The sequence below is a fragment of the Gopherus evgoodei genome, unplaced genomic scaffold (assembly GCF_007399415.2).
Source record: "Gopherus evgoodei ecotype Sinaloan lineage unplaced genomic scaffold, rGopEvg1_v1.p scaffold_106_arrow_ctg1, whole genome shotgun sequence".
Lineage (NCBI taxonomy): Eukaryota > Metazoa > Chordata > Testudines > Testudinidae > Gopherus > Gopherus evgoodei.
Genome location: NW_022059769.1, coordinates 106,872 through 121,728, shown reverse-complemented (window position 1 = coordinate 121,728; position 14,857 = coordinate 106,872). Strand labels below are relative to the sequence as shown.

At 66.0% G+C, this 14,857-nt stretch overlaps 1 protein-coding gene across 1 annotated transcript; it reads left to right on the top strand.

Moving 5' to 3' along the window:
- The first annotated feature begins 4,365 nt into the window (after positions 1–4,365).
- On the top strand, positions 4,366–13,188 carry LOC115639708 (snaclec alboaggregin-A subunit alpha-like). The gene is made up of 6 exons (XM_030542657.1): positions 4,366–4,462; positions 7,967–8,080; positions 9,853–9,971; positions 10,904–11,050; positions 12,133–12,250; positions 13,118–13,188. The coding sequence occupies exons 1-6, from the start codon at positions 4,366–4,368 to the stop codon at positions 13,186–13,188; spliced, it is 666 nt and encodes a 221-aa protein (XP_030398517.1).
- The last annotated feature ends 1,669 nt before the right edge of the window (positions 13,189–14,857 follow it).

Sequence of the window (14,857 nt, the reverse complement as noted above, 5' to 3'; positions counted from 1 at the left end):
TGTGTGTGTGTGGGGGGGGACAGGCCCTGCTCCGTGTGTGTGTGGGGGGGGACATGCCCTGCTCCGTGTGTGTGTGGAGGGGCCTGGCCCTGCTCTGTGCGTGTGTGGGGGGGACACAGGCCCTGCTCCGTGCGTGTGTGGGGGAACAGGCCCTGCTCCATGTGTGTGGGGGGGACACAGGCCCTGCTCCGTGTGTGTGTGGGGGGGACACAGGCCCTGCTCCATGTGTGTGGGGGGGACACAGGCCCTGCTCCGTGTGTGTGTGTGGGGGACACAGGCCCTGCTCCGTGTGTGTGTGTGGGGAACAGGCCCTGCTCCGTGTGTGTGTGGGGGGACAGGCCCTGCTCCGTGTGTGTGTGGGGGACACAGGCCCTACTCCGTGTGTGTGTGGGGGGAACAGGCCCTGCTCCGTGTGTGTGTGTGTGTGTGTGTTTGTGTGTGTGTCCCTGCCGCCCCCTGCTGTAGAGGATGGGCCCTGCTCTGTGTGTGTGTGTATGTGTCCGGCTAGGGGGACGGGCCCTGCTCTGTGTGTATGTCTCTGTGTGTGTGTGTGTGTGTATATGTCCCTGCTGCCCCCTGCTGGAGGGGACGGGCCCTGTTCTGTGTGTGTGTGTGTGTGTGTGTGTGTGTGTGTGTGTGTGTGTGTGTGTCCTGCTGGGGGGGATGAGCCCTGCTCCGTGTGTGTGTGTGTGTGTCCCTGCCAACCCCTGCTGGAGGGGATAGGCCCGGTTCTGTGTGTGTGCGCGCACGTGTCCCTGCTGCCCCCTGCTGGAGGGACAGGCCCTGCTGTGTGTGTGTGTGTGTGTGTGTGTGTGTGTGTGTGTGTGTGTGTGTGTCCCTGCTGCCCCCTGCTGGAGGGGACGGGCCCTGCTCTGTGTGTGTGTGTGTGTGTGTCCTGCTGGGGGGGATGGGCCCTGCTCCATGTGTGTGTGTGTGTGTGTGCGCGCGCGCGCATGCACGTGCTGCCCCCTGCTGGAGGGGACAGGCCCTGCTGTGTGTGTGTGTGTGCGCTGCCCCCTGCTGGGGGGGACGGGCCCTGCTCCGTGTGTGTGTGTGTGTCCCTGCCGCCCCCTGCTGTAGAGGATGGGCCCTGCTCTGTGTGTGTGTGTATGTGTCCGGCTAGGGGGACGGGCCCTGCTCTGTGTGTATGTCTCTGTGTGTGTGTGTGTGTGTGTATGTCCCTGCTGCCCCCTACTGGAGGGGACGGGCCCTGTTCTCTGTGTGTGTGTGTGTGTGTGTGTGTGTGTGTGTGTGTGTGTGTCCTGCTGGGGGGGATGAGCCCTGCTCCGTGTGTGTGTGTGTGTGTCCCTGCCAACCCCTGCTGGAGGGGATAGGCCCGGTTCTGTGTGTGTGCGCGCACGTGTCCCTGCTGCCCCCTGCTGGAGGGACAGGCCCTGCTGTGTGTGTGTGTGTGTGTGTGTGTGTGTGTCCTGCTGGGGGGGGGCCGGGCCCTGCTCTGTGTGTGTGTGTGTGTGTGTGTCCCTGCTGCCCCCTGCTGGAGGGGATGACAGGCCCTGCTCCGTGTGTCTGTGTGTGTGGGGGGGGACACAGGCCCTGCTCCGTGTGTGTGTGGGGGGGGACAGGCCCTGCTCCGTGTGTGTGTGTGGGGGGGAACAGGCCCTGCTCCGTGTGTGGGGGGGGGACAGGCCCTGCTCCGTGTGTGTGTGGGGGGGAACAGGCCCTGCACCGTGTGTGTGTGTGGGGGGGCCCTGCTCCGTGTGTGTGTGTGGGGGAACAGGCCCTGCTCCGTGTGTGTGTGTGGGGGGGACAGGCCCTGCTCCGTGTGTGTTTGGGGGAACAGGCCCTGCTCCGTGTGTGTTTGGGGGGGGGAACAGGCCCTGCTCCGTGTGTGTGTGTGGGGGGGAACAGGCCCTGCTCCGTGTGTATGGGGGGCCCTGCTCCATGTGTGTGTGTGTGTGTGTCCCTGCCGCCCCCTGCTGTAGAGGATGCGCCCTGCTCTGTGTGTGTGTGTATGTGTCCGGCTAGGGGGACGGGCCCTGCTCTGTGTGTGTGTGTGTGTGTGTGTGTGTGTGTGTCCCTGCTGCCCCCTGCTGGAGGGGATTGGCCCTGTTCTGTGTGTGTGTGTGTGTGTGTGTGTGTGTGTGTGTGTGTGTGTGTGTGTGTGTGTCCGTCCTGCTGGGGGGGATGGGCCCTGCTCTGTGTGTGTGTGTGTGTGTGTGTGTGCGCGTGCGCGCGTGCTGCCCCCTGCTGGAGGGGATAGGCCCGGTTCTGTGTGTATGCGCGCACGTGTCCCTGCTGCCCCCTGCTGGAGAGGACAGGCCCTGCTGTGTGTGTGTGTGTGTGTGTGTGTGTGTGTGTGTGTGTGTGTGTGTGTGTCCCCGTCCCGGCTGCCCCCTGCTGGGGGGGACGGGCCCTGCTCTGTGTGTGTGTGTGTCCCTGCTGCCCCCTGCTGCGGGGGACGGGCCCTGCTGTGTGTGTGTGTGTGTGTGTGTGTGTCCCTGCTGCCCCCTGCTGGAGGGGACGGGCCCTGCTCTGTGTGTGTGTGTGTGTGTGTGTGTGTGTGTGTGTGTGTGTGTGTGTGTGTGTCCCTGCTGCCCCCTGCTAGAGGGGACGACAGGCCCTGCACTGTGTGTGGGGGCGGGGATGACAGGCCCTGCTCCGTGTTTCTGTGTGTGGGGGGGACCCAGGCATGCTCCGTGTGTGTGTGTGGGGGGGACACAGGCCCTGCTCCGTGTGTGTGTGTGGGGGGGGACAGGCACTGCTCCGTGTGTGTGTGGGGGGGAACAGGCCCTGCTCCGTGTGTATGGGGGGGCCCTGCTCTGTGTGTGTGTGGGGGGGAACAGGCCCTGCTCCGTGTGTGTGTACGGGGGCCTGGCCCTGCTCCGTGTGTGTGTGGGGGGACACAGGCCCTGCTCCGTGTGTGTGTGGGGGGGCCTGGCCCTGCTCTGTGTGTGTGTGTGGGGAACAGGCCCTGCTCCGTGTGTGTGTGGGGGGGGGACAGGCCCTGCTCCATGTGTGTGTGTGTGTGTGTGGGCCTGGCCCTGCTCTGTGTGTGTGTGTGGGGGGCCCTGCTCCGTGCGTGTGTGGGGACACAGGCCCTGCTCCATGTGTGTGTGTGTGTGGAGGGGCCTGGCCCTGCTCCGTGTGTGTGTGGGGGGGACGGGGACACAGGCCCTGCTCCGTGTGTCTATGGGGATTGTTTCTCCGCGTGTGAACGGCGCCATGTGAATTATTTCCGGCCCGTATTTCAGTCACCACAAAGAGGCCGGCGGGGCCCCCCCACCCCGGTGTAGCTCAGCGGAACCCGGGGGCCCGGCTCCGTGTGTGTGTGTGTGGGGGGGACACAGGCCCTGCTCCGTGTGTCTATGGGGATTGTTTCTCTGCGTGTGAACGGCGCCATGTGAATTATTTCCGGCCCGTATTTCAGTCACCACAAATAGGCCGGCGGGGCCCCCCCCACCCCGGTGTAGCTCAGCGGAACCCGGGGGCCCGGCTCCGGCCGGAGGAAAGAACCCGGCTCCGGCCGCGGGGCCCCGGGCGAAGGTTGGCACCGCGGGGCAGGAGGTCCCTGGATGTCCCTTGGCGAACACCTCCCCAAAGGGTCCTGGACACCTGAACAGTGACCGAGACATTTGGGGGGGGGACGAAACCTTTCCGGGGGCTTTGTTCCACCAAGCGACACGACTAGAACTTCCCGCCACTGACCGGGAATCTCCAGCTCCAGCCGTGACTGTGGTACTGGGCATGGGCCAGAGACGGGGCGAGGTGTGTGGGGGTCCCGTCCAGAGTGAGCCCCCCCCAGATCTCTGCTCCGTTTGGTCCCTGGCCCCACCCTGCTGCAGCCCAGAGACCGGAGATGCTCCGAGCCCCCCACTGCAGCCCTGGCTCCTCCAGCCCCTAGGCCAGGGCAGAGGGAGATTTTTCCAGGGGGGGAATATTGGCCGGGGCCCGTGGGCGCGGACCCCAGGGGCCCGTTAGGTAATCGGCCAATGCAAGTGGGAGCAGACGTGTGGCCTGTCTCGGATCCAGGCCTTGGCCCCATCCAGCCCTTCGCCTCCAGGTGGGGCCACGCGGAGGCCACAACCCCCCCGGCCGGAGATCTGGCTGCGTTCAGGCACTGGAGGGTCTGTTCTCTCTGCAGACCCCCCCGTGGATCTCGGTCAGTTTCAGCCAGCTTTGAATGGCCCTGTCACTGTAGCCATTCAGCACACTGAACTAGGCAGCAAGGCAAAGGACAGAGGGAAACTGAGGCACACCTAGGCACGGGGCCTTGCCGGCTGGCAGAGCAACCGCCCGCTGCACCAGTGCCCGGCTCCCAGAGAACAGAACTGGCCCTGGTCCTAGCCCGACCCCCACCCCACCCCCAGCCCTCCCAGAGCCTCACACAGCCCTGAACCCACAGGGATGCAGAATGTCTCCCCGCCGCGGAGCACTCACTCACACGCTGCAGGAGAGAAGCTTGAGGGTGAGGGACTAACGGCCTCACCTGCCATGGTGGAAGGTAAGTTCTTGGGGCCAGCATCCCTAAGAGTGCCAGGGAGAGAACCCAGGAGTCCTGGCTCCCAGCCCCCCGTGCTCGAACCCACCAGCCCCCAGTCCCCTCCCAGAGCCAGGGAGAGAACCCAGGAGTCCTGGCTCCAAGCCCAGGGCCGGCTTTAGGCCGATTCGCCCGATTCCTGGGAATCGGGCCCCACGCTTTAGGTGCCTTTTAAATTTTTTTACTCACCCTGACTGCGGTCTGCTCCGGCGTATTTCATGGCCCTGCTCCCCTGACCATAGCGCCGGCGGGAGCGCGGCTGCCCCACAGCCCCGCTCTCTCAGCTGGAGCTCGGACCAGAGCGCGACAAGCCCCGTGCCCCCGGCTGGAGCTCCGGGCCCTTTAAATAGCCCCCAGAGCCCTGGGGTAGCAAGGGGTTCTGGGGGCTATTTAAAGGGCCAGGGCTCCAGCTGCCTCTGCCACCCCGGTCCTTTAAATAGCCGCCGGAGCCCCGCCGCCCCCATGCATCCTCCAGGGCTCCCGCGGCTATTTAAAAGGTCCAGGGCGGGGTAGAAGCGGGGGAGCCCCGGGCCCTTTAAATAGCCCACAGAGCCCTCGGATAGTGGGAGGCTTGGGGGCTTTTTAAAGGGCCGGGGCTCCAGCTGCCTCTGCTGCACCCCCTGTCCTGCCCACACCAGCCCCACCCCCCTGCCCGCACCAGCTCTGCACCTCATGCCCACAGCCAGCCCCAAACCCCCTCTCCTGTCTCCAGCCAACCCCTCCTGCACCCCCCTGCGTGAAGCCAGCCAGTCCCATACGCCTGTCTCCAGCCCTGCCAACCCCTGCTGCACCCCCCAGTGGCCCTGCCTGAAGCCAGCCTGCCCCACACTCTCCTTGTCGCCAGCCAGCCCCTCACCCCTTGCCCTGCCTGCAGCCAGCCCCTACCTCCAGCCAGCCCCAGCCCTGCCTCGAACCAGCCCCATGTCCACTGCTGCCCTGCAGTTCCCAGGCCAGTAACCTGCACACCTGCTTCAATGAGGGGAGCAGCTGGGACCCACATGTGCACACCCCCAGGGAGTGGCGGGGACCCACACATGTGAAACGGCGGTCATTAGTAACCAATCAACAGCCTATATGATGCAATGTACACAATATACAATTGTATTATTTATATAGTTATGGAAAGTAACTAATACATGGAAGAAATGGAAGGCTTTTTTTTACACTTTTTTCTTTTTAAGTCATCCCTGCCCGGGCCCCGCAGAAAGTGTTCGAAATGGGCCCCGCGCTTCCTAAAGCCGGCCCTGTCCAAGCCCTCCTGCTCTAATCGACCAGCCTCCCCTCCCAGAGCTGGGGAGAGAACCCAGGAGTCCTGGTTCCCAGCCCCCCCTGCTCTAACCCACCAGCCCCCACTCCCCTCCCAGAGCCGGGAAGAGAACCCAGGAGTCCTGGCTCCCAGCCCCCCTGCTCTAACCACCAGCCCCCACTCCCCTCCCAGAGCCGGGGAGAGAACCCAGGAGTCCTGGCTCCCTGCCCCCCCTGCTCTGACCCACCAGCCCCCACTCCCCTCCCAGAGCTGGGGAGAGAACCCAGGAGTCCTGGCTCCCAGCGCTCTCCCCCCGGCTCTAACTCACCAGCCCCCACTCCCCTCCCAGAGCTGGGGGGAGAACCCAGGCGTCCTGGTTCCCAGCCCCCCCTGCTCTAACCACCAGCCCCCACTCCCCTCCCAGAGCCGGGGAGAGAACCCAGGAGTCCTGGCTCCCTGCCCCCCCTGCTCTGACCCACCAGCCCCCACTCCCCTCCCAGAGCTGGGGAGAGAACCCAGGAGTCCTGGCTCCCAGCGCTCTCCCCCCGGCTCTAACTCACCAGCCCCCACTCCCCTCCCAGAGCTGGGGGGAGAACCCAGGCGTCCTGGCCGGGCTGTCCCTTACCCAACCAGGTGTCTCTAGCTGACGCGAGGGGGCAGCGTTGCCCCCCCGTGGGTGCTCCGTGGGTCAGGGCGCTGCCCGGAGCTGCCCCCTTTCATGCGCCCGGCCCAGCTGGAGCAGCTGTGTTTGCCCTGGCTCGGGTTGCCCCGAACAATGGGGATGAGACGCCGCTCGAACCTCCTCTGCCCCCCGGCAGCAGGGGACACGCGGCGGCTCCGCCCCGCCTGGATCCAGGCCAGGGTCAGGTATCGGGACCGACTCTGGATTGACGCCCGGGGTGGGGGCTTTTTCTTATATTGGCCCCTGTTACCCCCCATCCCAGGCCCGATTTTTTGCAATCTAATTTTTCACCCTTGCTGTCTGGTCGCCCTACCCACACGTGTGTCCTTTCACGCACACACCCTCTCGCACGGACACCCACACAGAGACACGCGTGTTACACACGCACAGGCCTGTGCAAGCCGGCGCACGGCTAGAGAGGCAGAGTGCAAGCGGGGTTAAGCGTTCGCGCCCGAACCCAGGAGTGGCGGGGGTGGATTTGGGTCTCGGGTGGGTCCCCCGGAGCCGCTCCCGGGCAGGGGCTGGAATCTGGGCTTTGTTCCTGCCGGCGTCAGTCCGGATTCAGTCCCGATACCTGACCCTGGCCTGGATCCAGGCGGGGCGGAGCTGCCGCGTGTCCCCTGGTGCCAGGGGGCAGAGGCGGTTCGGGCGGCATCTCGTCCCCATTGTTTGGGGCAACCTGAGCCAGGGGGCAGAGGAGGTTCGAGCGGCGTCTCATCCCCATTGTTCGGGGCAACCCGAGCCAGGGCAAACACAGCTGCTCCAGCTGGGCCGGGCGCATGAAAGGGGGCAGCTCCGGGCAGCGCCCTGACCCACGGAGCACCCACGGGGGGGCAACGCTGCCCCCTCGCGTCAGCTAGAGACACCTGGTTGGGTAAGGGACAGCCCGGCCAGGACGCCTGGGTTCTCCCCCCGGCTCTGGGAGGGGAGTGGGGGCTGGTGGGTTAGAGCGGGGGGGGGGGGGCGCTGGGAGCCAGGACTCCTGGGTTCTCTCCCCGGCTCTGGGAGGGGAGTGGGGGCTGGTGAGTTAGAGCGGGGGGGGGCGCTGGGAGCCAGGACTCCTGGGTTCTCTCCCTGGCTCTGGGAGGGGAGTGGGGGCTGGTGGTTAGAGCAGGGGGGCTGGGAGCCAGGACTCCTGGGTTCCCTCCCTGGCTCTGGGACGGGTGTGGGGGCTGGTGATTAGAGCAGGGGGGGCTGGGAGCCAGGACTCCTGGGTTCTCTTCCCAGTTCTGGGAGGGGAGTGGGGCCTGGTGGTTAGAGCGGGGGGGCAGGGAGCCAGGACGCCTGGGTTCTCTCCCCGGCTCTGGGAGGGATGTGGGGGCTGGTGGGTTAGAGCGGGGGGGGTGGGAGCCAGGACTCCTGGGTTCTCTCCCCGGCTCTGGGAGGGGTGTGCGGGCTGGTGGGTTAGAGCAGGGGTGCTGGGAGCCAGGACTCCTGGGTTCTCTCCCCAGGTCTGGGAGGGGAGTGGGGGCTAGTGGTCAGAGCACTGGTTGTTAAGGGCACAGCAGCAGGGGACTGGCCTCATTTCTTTCCCCTCCAGGGCCGGTTCCCCCCCGTGAGCCCTTCCTTTCAGACATGGGGACACTGCGCTGGCTGCCCGGATGCCTGGGTCCCTTCCTTGTCACTCTCCTCCTCGGATCCCCTAGCCCAGTGGGTAAGTGCGGAGGGGTGGAGCTGGCTGGGGAGAGACGGGGGAAGGGCTCTTGGGCCCCTGTTCTGATATCCTTGACCCCCGGTGCGGGGTGTTAAAGGGTGAAGATCTGGGGACTGCAAGTACTCCAGACTCCTGGGTTCTCTCCCCGGCTCTGGGAGGGGAGTGGGGGCTGGTGGTTAGAGCTGGGCGGCTGGGAGCCAGGAATCCTGGGTTCTCTCCTAAGCTCTGGGAGGGGAGTGGGGGCTGGTTGGTTAGAGCAGGGGGGGCTGGGAGCCAGGACTCCTGGGTTCTCTCCCCGGCTCTGGGAGGGGAGTGGGGGCTGGTGGGTTGGAGCAGGGGGGCTGGGAGCCAGGACTCCTGGGTTCTCTCCCTGGCACTGGGAGTGGAGTGGGGGCTGGTGGTCAGAGCAGGGGGGCTGGGAGCCAGGACTCCTGGGTTCTCTCCCCGGCTCTGGGAGGGGAGTGGGGGCTGGTGGGTCAGAGCAGGGGGGGCTGGGAGCCAGGACTCCTGGGTTCTCTCCCCGGCTCTGGGAGGGGAGTGGGGGCTGGTGGGTTAGAGCAGGGGGGCTGGGAGCCAGGACTCCTGGGTTCTCTCCCCGGCTCTGGGAGGGGAGTGGGGGCTGGTTGGTTAGAGCAGGGGGGGCTGGGAGCCAGGACTCCTGGGTTCTCTTCCTGGTTCTGGGAGGGGAGTGGGGCCTGAGGGGTCAGAGCAAGGAGGGCTGGGAGCCAGGACTCCTGGGTTCTTCCCCTGGCTCTGGGAGGGGAGTGGGGGCTAGTGGTTAGAGCAAGGGGGGCTGGAAGCCAGGACTCCTGGGTTCTCTCCCCGGCTCTGGGAGGGGAGTGGGGGCTGGTGGGTCAGAGCAGGGGGGCTGGGAGCCAGGACTCCTGGGTTCTCTCCCCGGCTCTGGGAGGGCAGTGGGGGCTGGTGGGTTGGAGCAGGTGGGGCTGGGAGCCAGGACTCCTGGGTTCTCTCCCCGGCTCTGGGAGGGTAGTGGAGCCTAGTGGTTAGAGCGGGGGGGGCTGGGAGCCCGGACTCCTGGGTTCTTTCCCCGGCTCTGGGAGGGGAGTGGTTAGAGCAGGGGGGGCTGGAAGTCAGGACTCCTGGGTTCTCTCCTAAGCTCTGGGAGGGGAGTGGGGGCTAGTGGCTAGAGCAGGGAGCGATGGATAAGTGGATTGTAACCAATGGGACAGAGTGACAAGACCCAGCCTGGCTGGTCTCCTCTGAAAGGGCAGGGACAGGATGGGGTCTGGAACCAGGGAGAGGTTCTGCCATGTTGCCCTGTTGCCAGGAGCCTGGGGAACTCCCTGCTACTGGGCCCAGCAGCCCAGAGAGGTGCACGTTCCCCCCCTGGAGGTAGGTGAGAGGATCTGGAAGAAAATGAAGCCCGGGGGTGGGTGACGGACTCTTGCTACGAGGGGTCACAAAAGGAGCGAGTGGCAGGTCAGTCAAACCCCCATCTCATCCCGAGCCCCCCAAGGCAGCCAGTCGGCTCTTGACAAAACCACTTGGCAGATTCCTTTGAGAATCTCAGAGAAAAAATTATCGGGTTCCTCCCCCCCCCCCAGCCGAAGGTTTTCACTGTTTGGGTTTCTCTGACGCGTGGTTTGGCAGCAGGGCATCATGGCCCACGGAGCCTGGCTGGGTGGGAGGCCGGGAAACCCCCTTGAGTCAGGAACTGGGGGTCCTCTCCTGGGGTGGGGGGCTCGGGGATCCCGATCCTGGATTCTGAGCCTCCGCCAGCTTTGTCTCATGCTTCACTTCCCTCCCCACAGCCTCCTCCAACGTCCACTCCTGCCCGTGCACCCAAGGGTGCTGCCCCGCCGGCTGGTACCAGTACCGTGACTCCTGCTACCACCCGGTGACAGCCACCAAAGGGTGGTGGAAAGCCGAGGTATGGTCCCCCCCGGGTCCGAGGGCCCACCACGTCTGGTTTGGCCTGGCCTCAGGGAGCTGGGCTAGGACCCCCACCCTTGGGGGGAGGGCGTGTCACCCCCGATACTGCGGCTCAGGGGAGACTAGGGGGTGTGGGAACACTGGGGGTACCTGGGGTGGCTGCGGCCCTGGGGGAGCAGCGGTGACTAGGCTGGAGGGCAGGGGAGTTGTGGGGGAGGCGGGGGTAACTGACAGGACTGGGGCTCTGTGACCCCAGCTTCGGGGTCTGTCAGTGTGCCGGACCCCCCGGGGGGGTCCCCCTTCCCCCAGGGTGAGCCCCGCAGGGACAGCCGGCTGGCGCAGCCACACTCGGGTCCGTTAGAAAGTCCTCGACCGGCCCGGAGAACAGAAAGTCACAGCCTGGCCCGGGTGGGTCAGCCCCAAGCCCCCTTGTCCTCTCTGCCCCAGTTCAGGGGTGTGCCCAGCACCCGGAGCAGCCAACCCTTAACCACCCCCTGGCACCTCCCAAGTCCTTCAACCTCCAGCTGGCCGAACACGGCTTGGTTTGCTGGGTGTCAAAGTCTGAGTGATTGGGCTTCTCAAAGGCTCCCTTGATGTGGAACCCAAGCCCCACGCAGCTAGGAGCCATTCACATCTGCCTTTCAGCCTGCCCAGAGCGCAAACAAGACCTTTTTGCATATGGGGAAACTGAGGCACACAGCGGCTTCCTAAAATGATGACAGCAAATTCCCATTTCATCACAGCTGGCATGTGGGGGGGGGGAGCAGCGGTGGTGGGGGGCGAGGCAGAGGAGCTCACTGGGGTGCGGGAGTGGAGAAATGGGGTGGCCTGAGGTGTGAGGAGGAGTGGGGGAGGGCAGGGACTAGGGGTAGTGAGGGGTCAGGCTGTGCTCTCCTACCCCCACGGTGTGTGTCACCCCCCACACCCCAGACGGACTGCAGGGACCTGGCGGAGGGCGCCCACCTGGCATCCGTGCACAGCGCCGAGGAGAACGACTTCATCTATCAGCTCATGGGTACCCCCCACAACTACGAGAGAAAGGAAGCCTATTGGCTCGGGGGTCGCCGTGACTCCCAGGTGAGGGGCTCTGCTGCTGGGCCTTGGGGCTGCTGAGCCCCCTGGGTCACGTGGCCCCTCGGCTTGGCTCGGGGGGGGGGGTCGCCTCTGTCCCCTCTCCACTCTGTCAAATGCCTTTTTCAGGCGGATGAAGGGTTCCAGGTTCCCCCTGGGGCACCTCCGCTTTGCCCCCTCCCCACCACTCCTCACGCGGCACGTCCCGGGATGGCATTAGCCCCTCTTCCTGCCCCCCAGATCCTTTCCTGAGCCCCCCGTTCTCCAGGAAACCGGCCCCAGTCCGGGGGTCTGCCCACCCCCCCTTCTTCCAACCAGGGTAGTTCCATGCTGGGCTAGCGATGGGGCTGCTGGTCTTAAGATCCACACTTTGGGGACTCATATTTCAATTCCCACCCCCCGCAAAAAAGCATTTTTCCCCTCTCAAAATGAAATTTCCACCAGGGAAACTCATGACAATGTTCCCTAAAACAAAGGGGTTCCCTGAATTTGGGGAGTCCTCCAATGGGGGCGGTTTCTGATGGAAAACTTGGGATGCAAATTCCCATCCGCCTCCTTGCTGGCTTGAGGAGACCATGGTCTCCATGGGGGGCGGGGTGGTATAATAGGCCAGGGAAGGCTAAGACCCCACCCCCATTCCCGAGGGCCCCCACTGCCTGCTGCCTGCCATGGGGCAAGTCCCTCTGCTCCACATCCCCTCTCTGGAGGCCCTCGCAGCTCACCGCATCCCTCCTCCTCGGGGGCGGGTGGGTAAAGAGGGACCCGGTCAGCTGGCGGTGGGCGGAGGGGGGCTCTGGCAGGAGAGTGAGGTGGCTTGGCCAGGCGCTGGTGGGGGGGCGGCTCGGTGGCTCCGGTTATGGGGGAGGGATTCGGGGCTCCGGCAGAGAGGCAGTGGGCTAGCATCCCCAAAGCGGGGGCTCTTCCACGCAGAAGGGGGGCTGAGAACAAGGCTCGGACACCAGGAGCGTCCTGAAGGACAGGGCGGAGGTGCTGTGCCTCAGTTGCTCCTCCGGCTGAGCTCAGCCATGGGCTGGCCCAGGCTAGGAAGCCGGCCCGGCTTGGCGCTCTCAATGCCGCGCTGCCCGCAGGGCGAGGGCTCCTGGCGCTGGACGGACGGCTCGGCCTGGCACTATCACAACTTCAGGGACAGCAAGCCGGACAGGACCACCGCGGAGGAGTTTGTGGCCACCTGGAAGTTTGATCAAGGTACCGGCGGCAGGGTGGGGACAGGCCCCGCCCCTTCACTGGTCCATACAGTGGCCCAGGGACCAGGCCATCTCCTGGGGCTGACGCTGAGGGCAGTGGGCAGCCCTGCCCCATGGACATCTCCTCTTGGTGGGAGGGAGGGCAGGGGGCTGGGTCCCTAAAGCTAGAATAGAACCCAGGAGTCCTGGCTCCCAGCCCCCACTGCTCCAACCCACCAGCCCCCCACTCCCCTCCCAGACCGGGGAGAGAACCCAGGAGTCCTGGCTCCCAGCCCCCCCTGCTCCAACCCACCAGCCCCCCACTCCCCTCCCAGACCGGGGAGAGAACCCAGGAGTCCTGGCTCCCAGTCCCCCCCTGTTCCAACCCACCAGCCCCTACTCCCCTCCCAGGGCCAGGGAGAGAACCCAGGAGTCCTGGCTCCCAGCCCCCCTGCTCTAACCACCAGCCCCCACTCCCCTCCCAGAGCTGGGGAGAGAACCCAGGAGTCCTGGCTCCCAGCCCCCACACCCGTCTCAGAGCTGGGGAGAGAATCCAGGAGTCCTGGCTCCCAGCCCCCCTGCACTGACCACCAGCCCCCACTCCCCTCCCAGACCAGGGAGAGAACCCAGGAGTCCTGGCTCCCAGCCCCCCTGCACTGACCACCAGCCCCCACTCCCCTCCCAGACCAGGGAGAGAACCCAGGAGTCCTGGCTCCCAGCCCCCCTGCTCTGACCCACCAGCCCCCACTCCCCTCCCAGACCAGGGAGAGAACCCAGGAGTCCTGGCTCCCAGCTCTAACCACCAGCCCCCACTCCCCTCCCAGACCAGGGAGAGAACCCAGGCGTCCTGGCTCCCGGCCCCTGCTCACTGACTCTCTTGTCCCCACAGATACAATCACCTGGAATAACTACGAGGCCTCCTGGCAGTTCATGTCCGTCTGCAAGCGCTCGCTGGACTGACGGGCTCGGAGGTGCCCGCCTGGCTCTGCTGTGCCCTGGCCACTCGGGTGACGTGCGGTGGCAGTGTGCCCCCCGGATTCTCCCTCCAAAGGGGGTCTGTGTGCCCCCCGGATTCCCCTCCAGTGGGGGTCTGTGTGCCCCCCGGATTCTCCCTCCAAAGGGGGTCTGTGTGCCCCCCGGATTCCCCTCCAGTGGGGGTCTGTGTGCCCCCCGGATTCTCCTCCAGTGGGGGTCTGTGTGCCCCCCAGATTCCCCATCCAATGGGGGTCTGTGTGCCCCCCGGATTCTCCCTCCAAAGGGGGTCTGTGTGCCCCCCGGATTCCCCCCCAATGGGAGTCTGTGTGCCCCCCGGATTCTCCTCCAGTGGGGGTCTGTGTGCCCCCCGGATTCCCCCCCAATGGGGGTCTGTGTGCCCCCGGCTGGTGCCATGGCGAGCTGGGCACCGCTCTGCTGCATGCTAAGCCTGAAATAAACCTGTCTCCCCTGCACTGGCAGTGGCATTCCCGGCTCTCCGTCCTACCCAGCTCGCCACCCTGCGTGGGAGGGGAGTGGGGCCTGGTGGTTAGAGCAGGGGGGTTTGGAGCCAGGACTCCTGGGTTCCCTCTCTGCTCTGGGAGAGGAGAGGGGGCTGGTGGTTAGAGCAGGGGGGTTTGGAGCCAGGACTCCTGGGTTCCCTCTCTGCTCTGGGAGAGGAGAGGGGGCCGGTGGCTAGGGTGGGGGTCTGGCCATCAGGACAGAAAACACAGAATGGGCCCAGGCTGCCACCTGGACTTTGTGGGTATGAGGTTGGGTGGAGGGAGCTCCTCTGGGTGCTGGGACTGGCGGTGGTGGGCTCTGTGTATGTGAGGGGGGGTTGTTATCACCCTTGGGTCCCAGAGAAGGATGGGGGGGTCAGGGAGCCCCAGGATCGGTTCTATGCCCCAGCTTTGGAGCAGTCTTGTGGAGGGACTCCGAGGGGGCTCTCTCTTCCGGCAGAGGCAGCCAGGGGGTCTCATCGCCCCCTTAGACTGGCTGCGGGTCGTGTCCTCCCCATTCCGCTGCGGCCCAGACAGCCAGGTGCCTCCGTGCCCTGCACACACCTAATACTCGTCCCTCCGCTGAGTAGCAGTGCAAGGTACGGGAAGGGAAACCGAGGCACACGCCGGCATCAGCCAACGCGAGAGAAATCTCCCACGTGGTCAGCAGGGCCCGCGCTGCGGGGAAGGAAGATGGAGCCAGCCAGGCCTCGCACCGCACGCAGCAGGCTGGCACCGGGGGGCGGGCCGCAGCAGAAGGCCGGCTGGCAACGCTGGCAGGAGGAAGCTGAGGGCATCGTCCGCGACCCCCGGCATGCCACAAGGAGCAGCAGGCCCAGGGCAGGGGGGAGCTGCCCCCGCAGCCCCCCCAGGGAGCGGAGGGAGGAGAGGAGCCAGGCCTGGAGCGGGCATCGGGCCTGCAGAGGGAGGTGCCAGGAAGGGAGGGGGCCTTGACGCCTGCCTGGGTCTGCAGAGAGCCTGAGCCGATCGCTCTGAGGGGGCGGGGGCGGCCCTGGCACAGGGGGTCCCCCGGTGGAGGGGCCTGGCAGAACGGGGCCCCTCTCTCAGCTGATGTGCCAGGATGTGCCCCCAGGGGAGCTGCCGCTGCTCCCCTCTCCTCCCCCCCCCCCGCAGCCTGCCAAGCCGGCGTGTGC

What these genes read in the sequence shown, in the direction of transcription:
- LOC115639708 (XM_030542657.1), top strand. Translation starts at nt 4,366, where the DNA reads ATGCAGAATGTCTCCCCGCCGCGGAGCACTCACTCACACGCTGCAGGA. An exon ending in CTCACCTGCCATGGTGGAAG is followed by an intron (nt 4,463 to 7,966) that starts GTAAGTTCTTGG and finishes TTTCCCCTCCAG; the next exon opens with GGCCGGTTCCCCCCCGTGAG. An exon ending in AAGGGTGGTGGAAAGCCGAG is followed by an intron (nt 9,972 to 10,903) that starts GTATGGTCCCCC and finishes CCCACACCCCAG; the next exon opens with ACGGACTGCAGGGACCTGGC.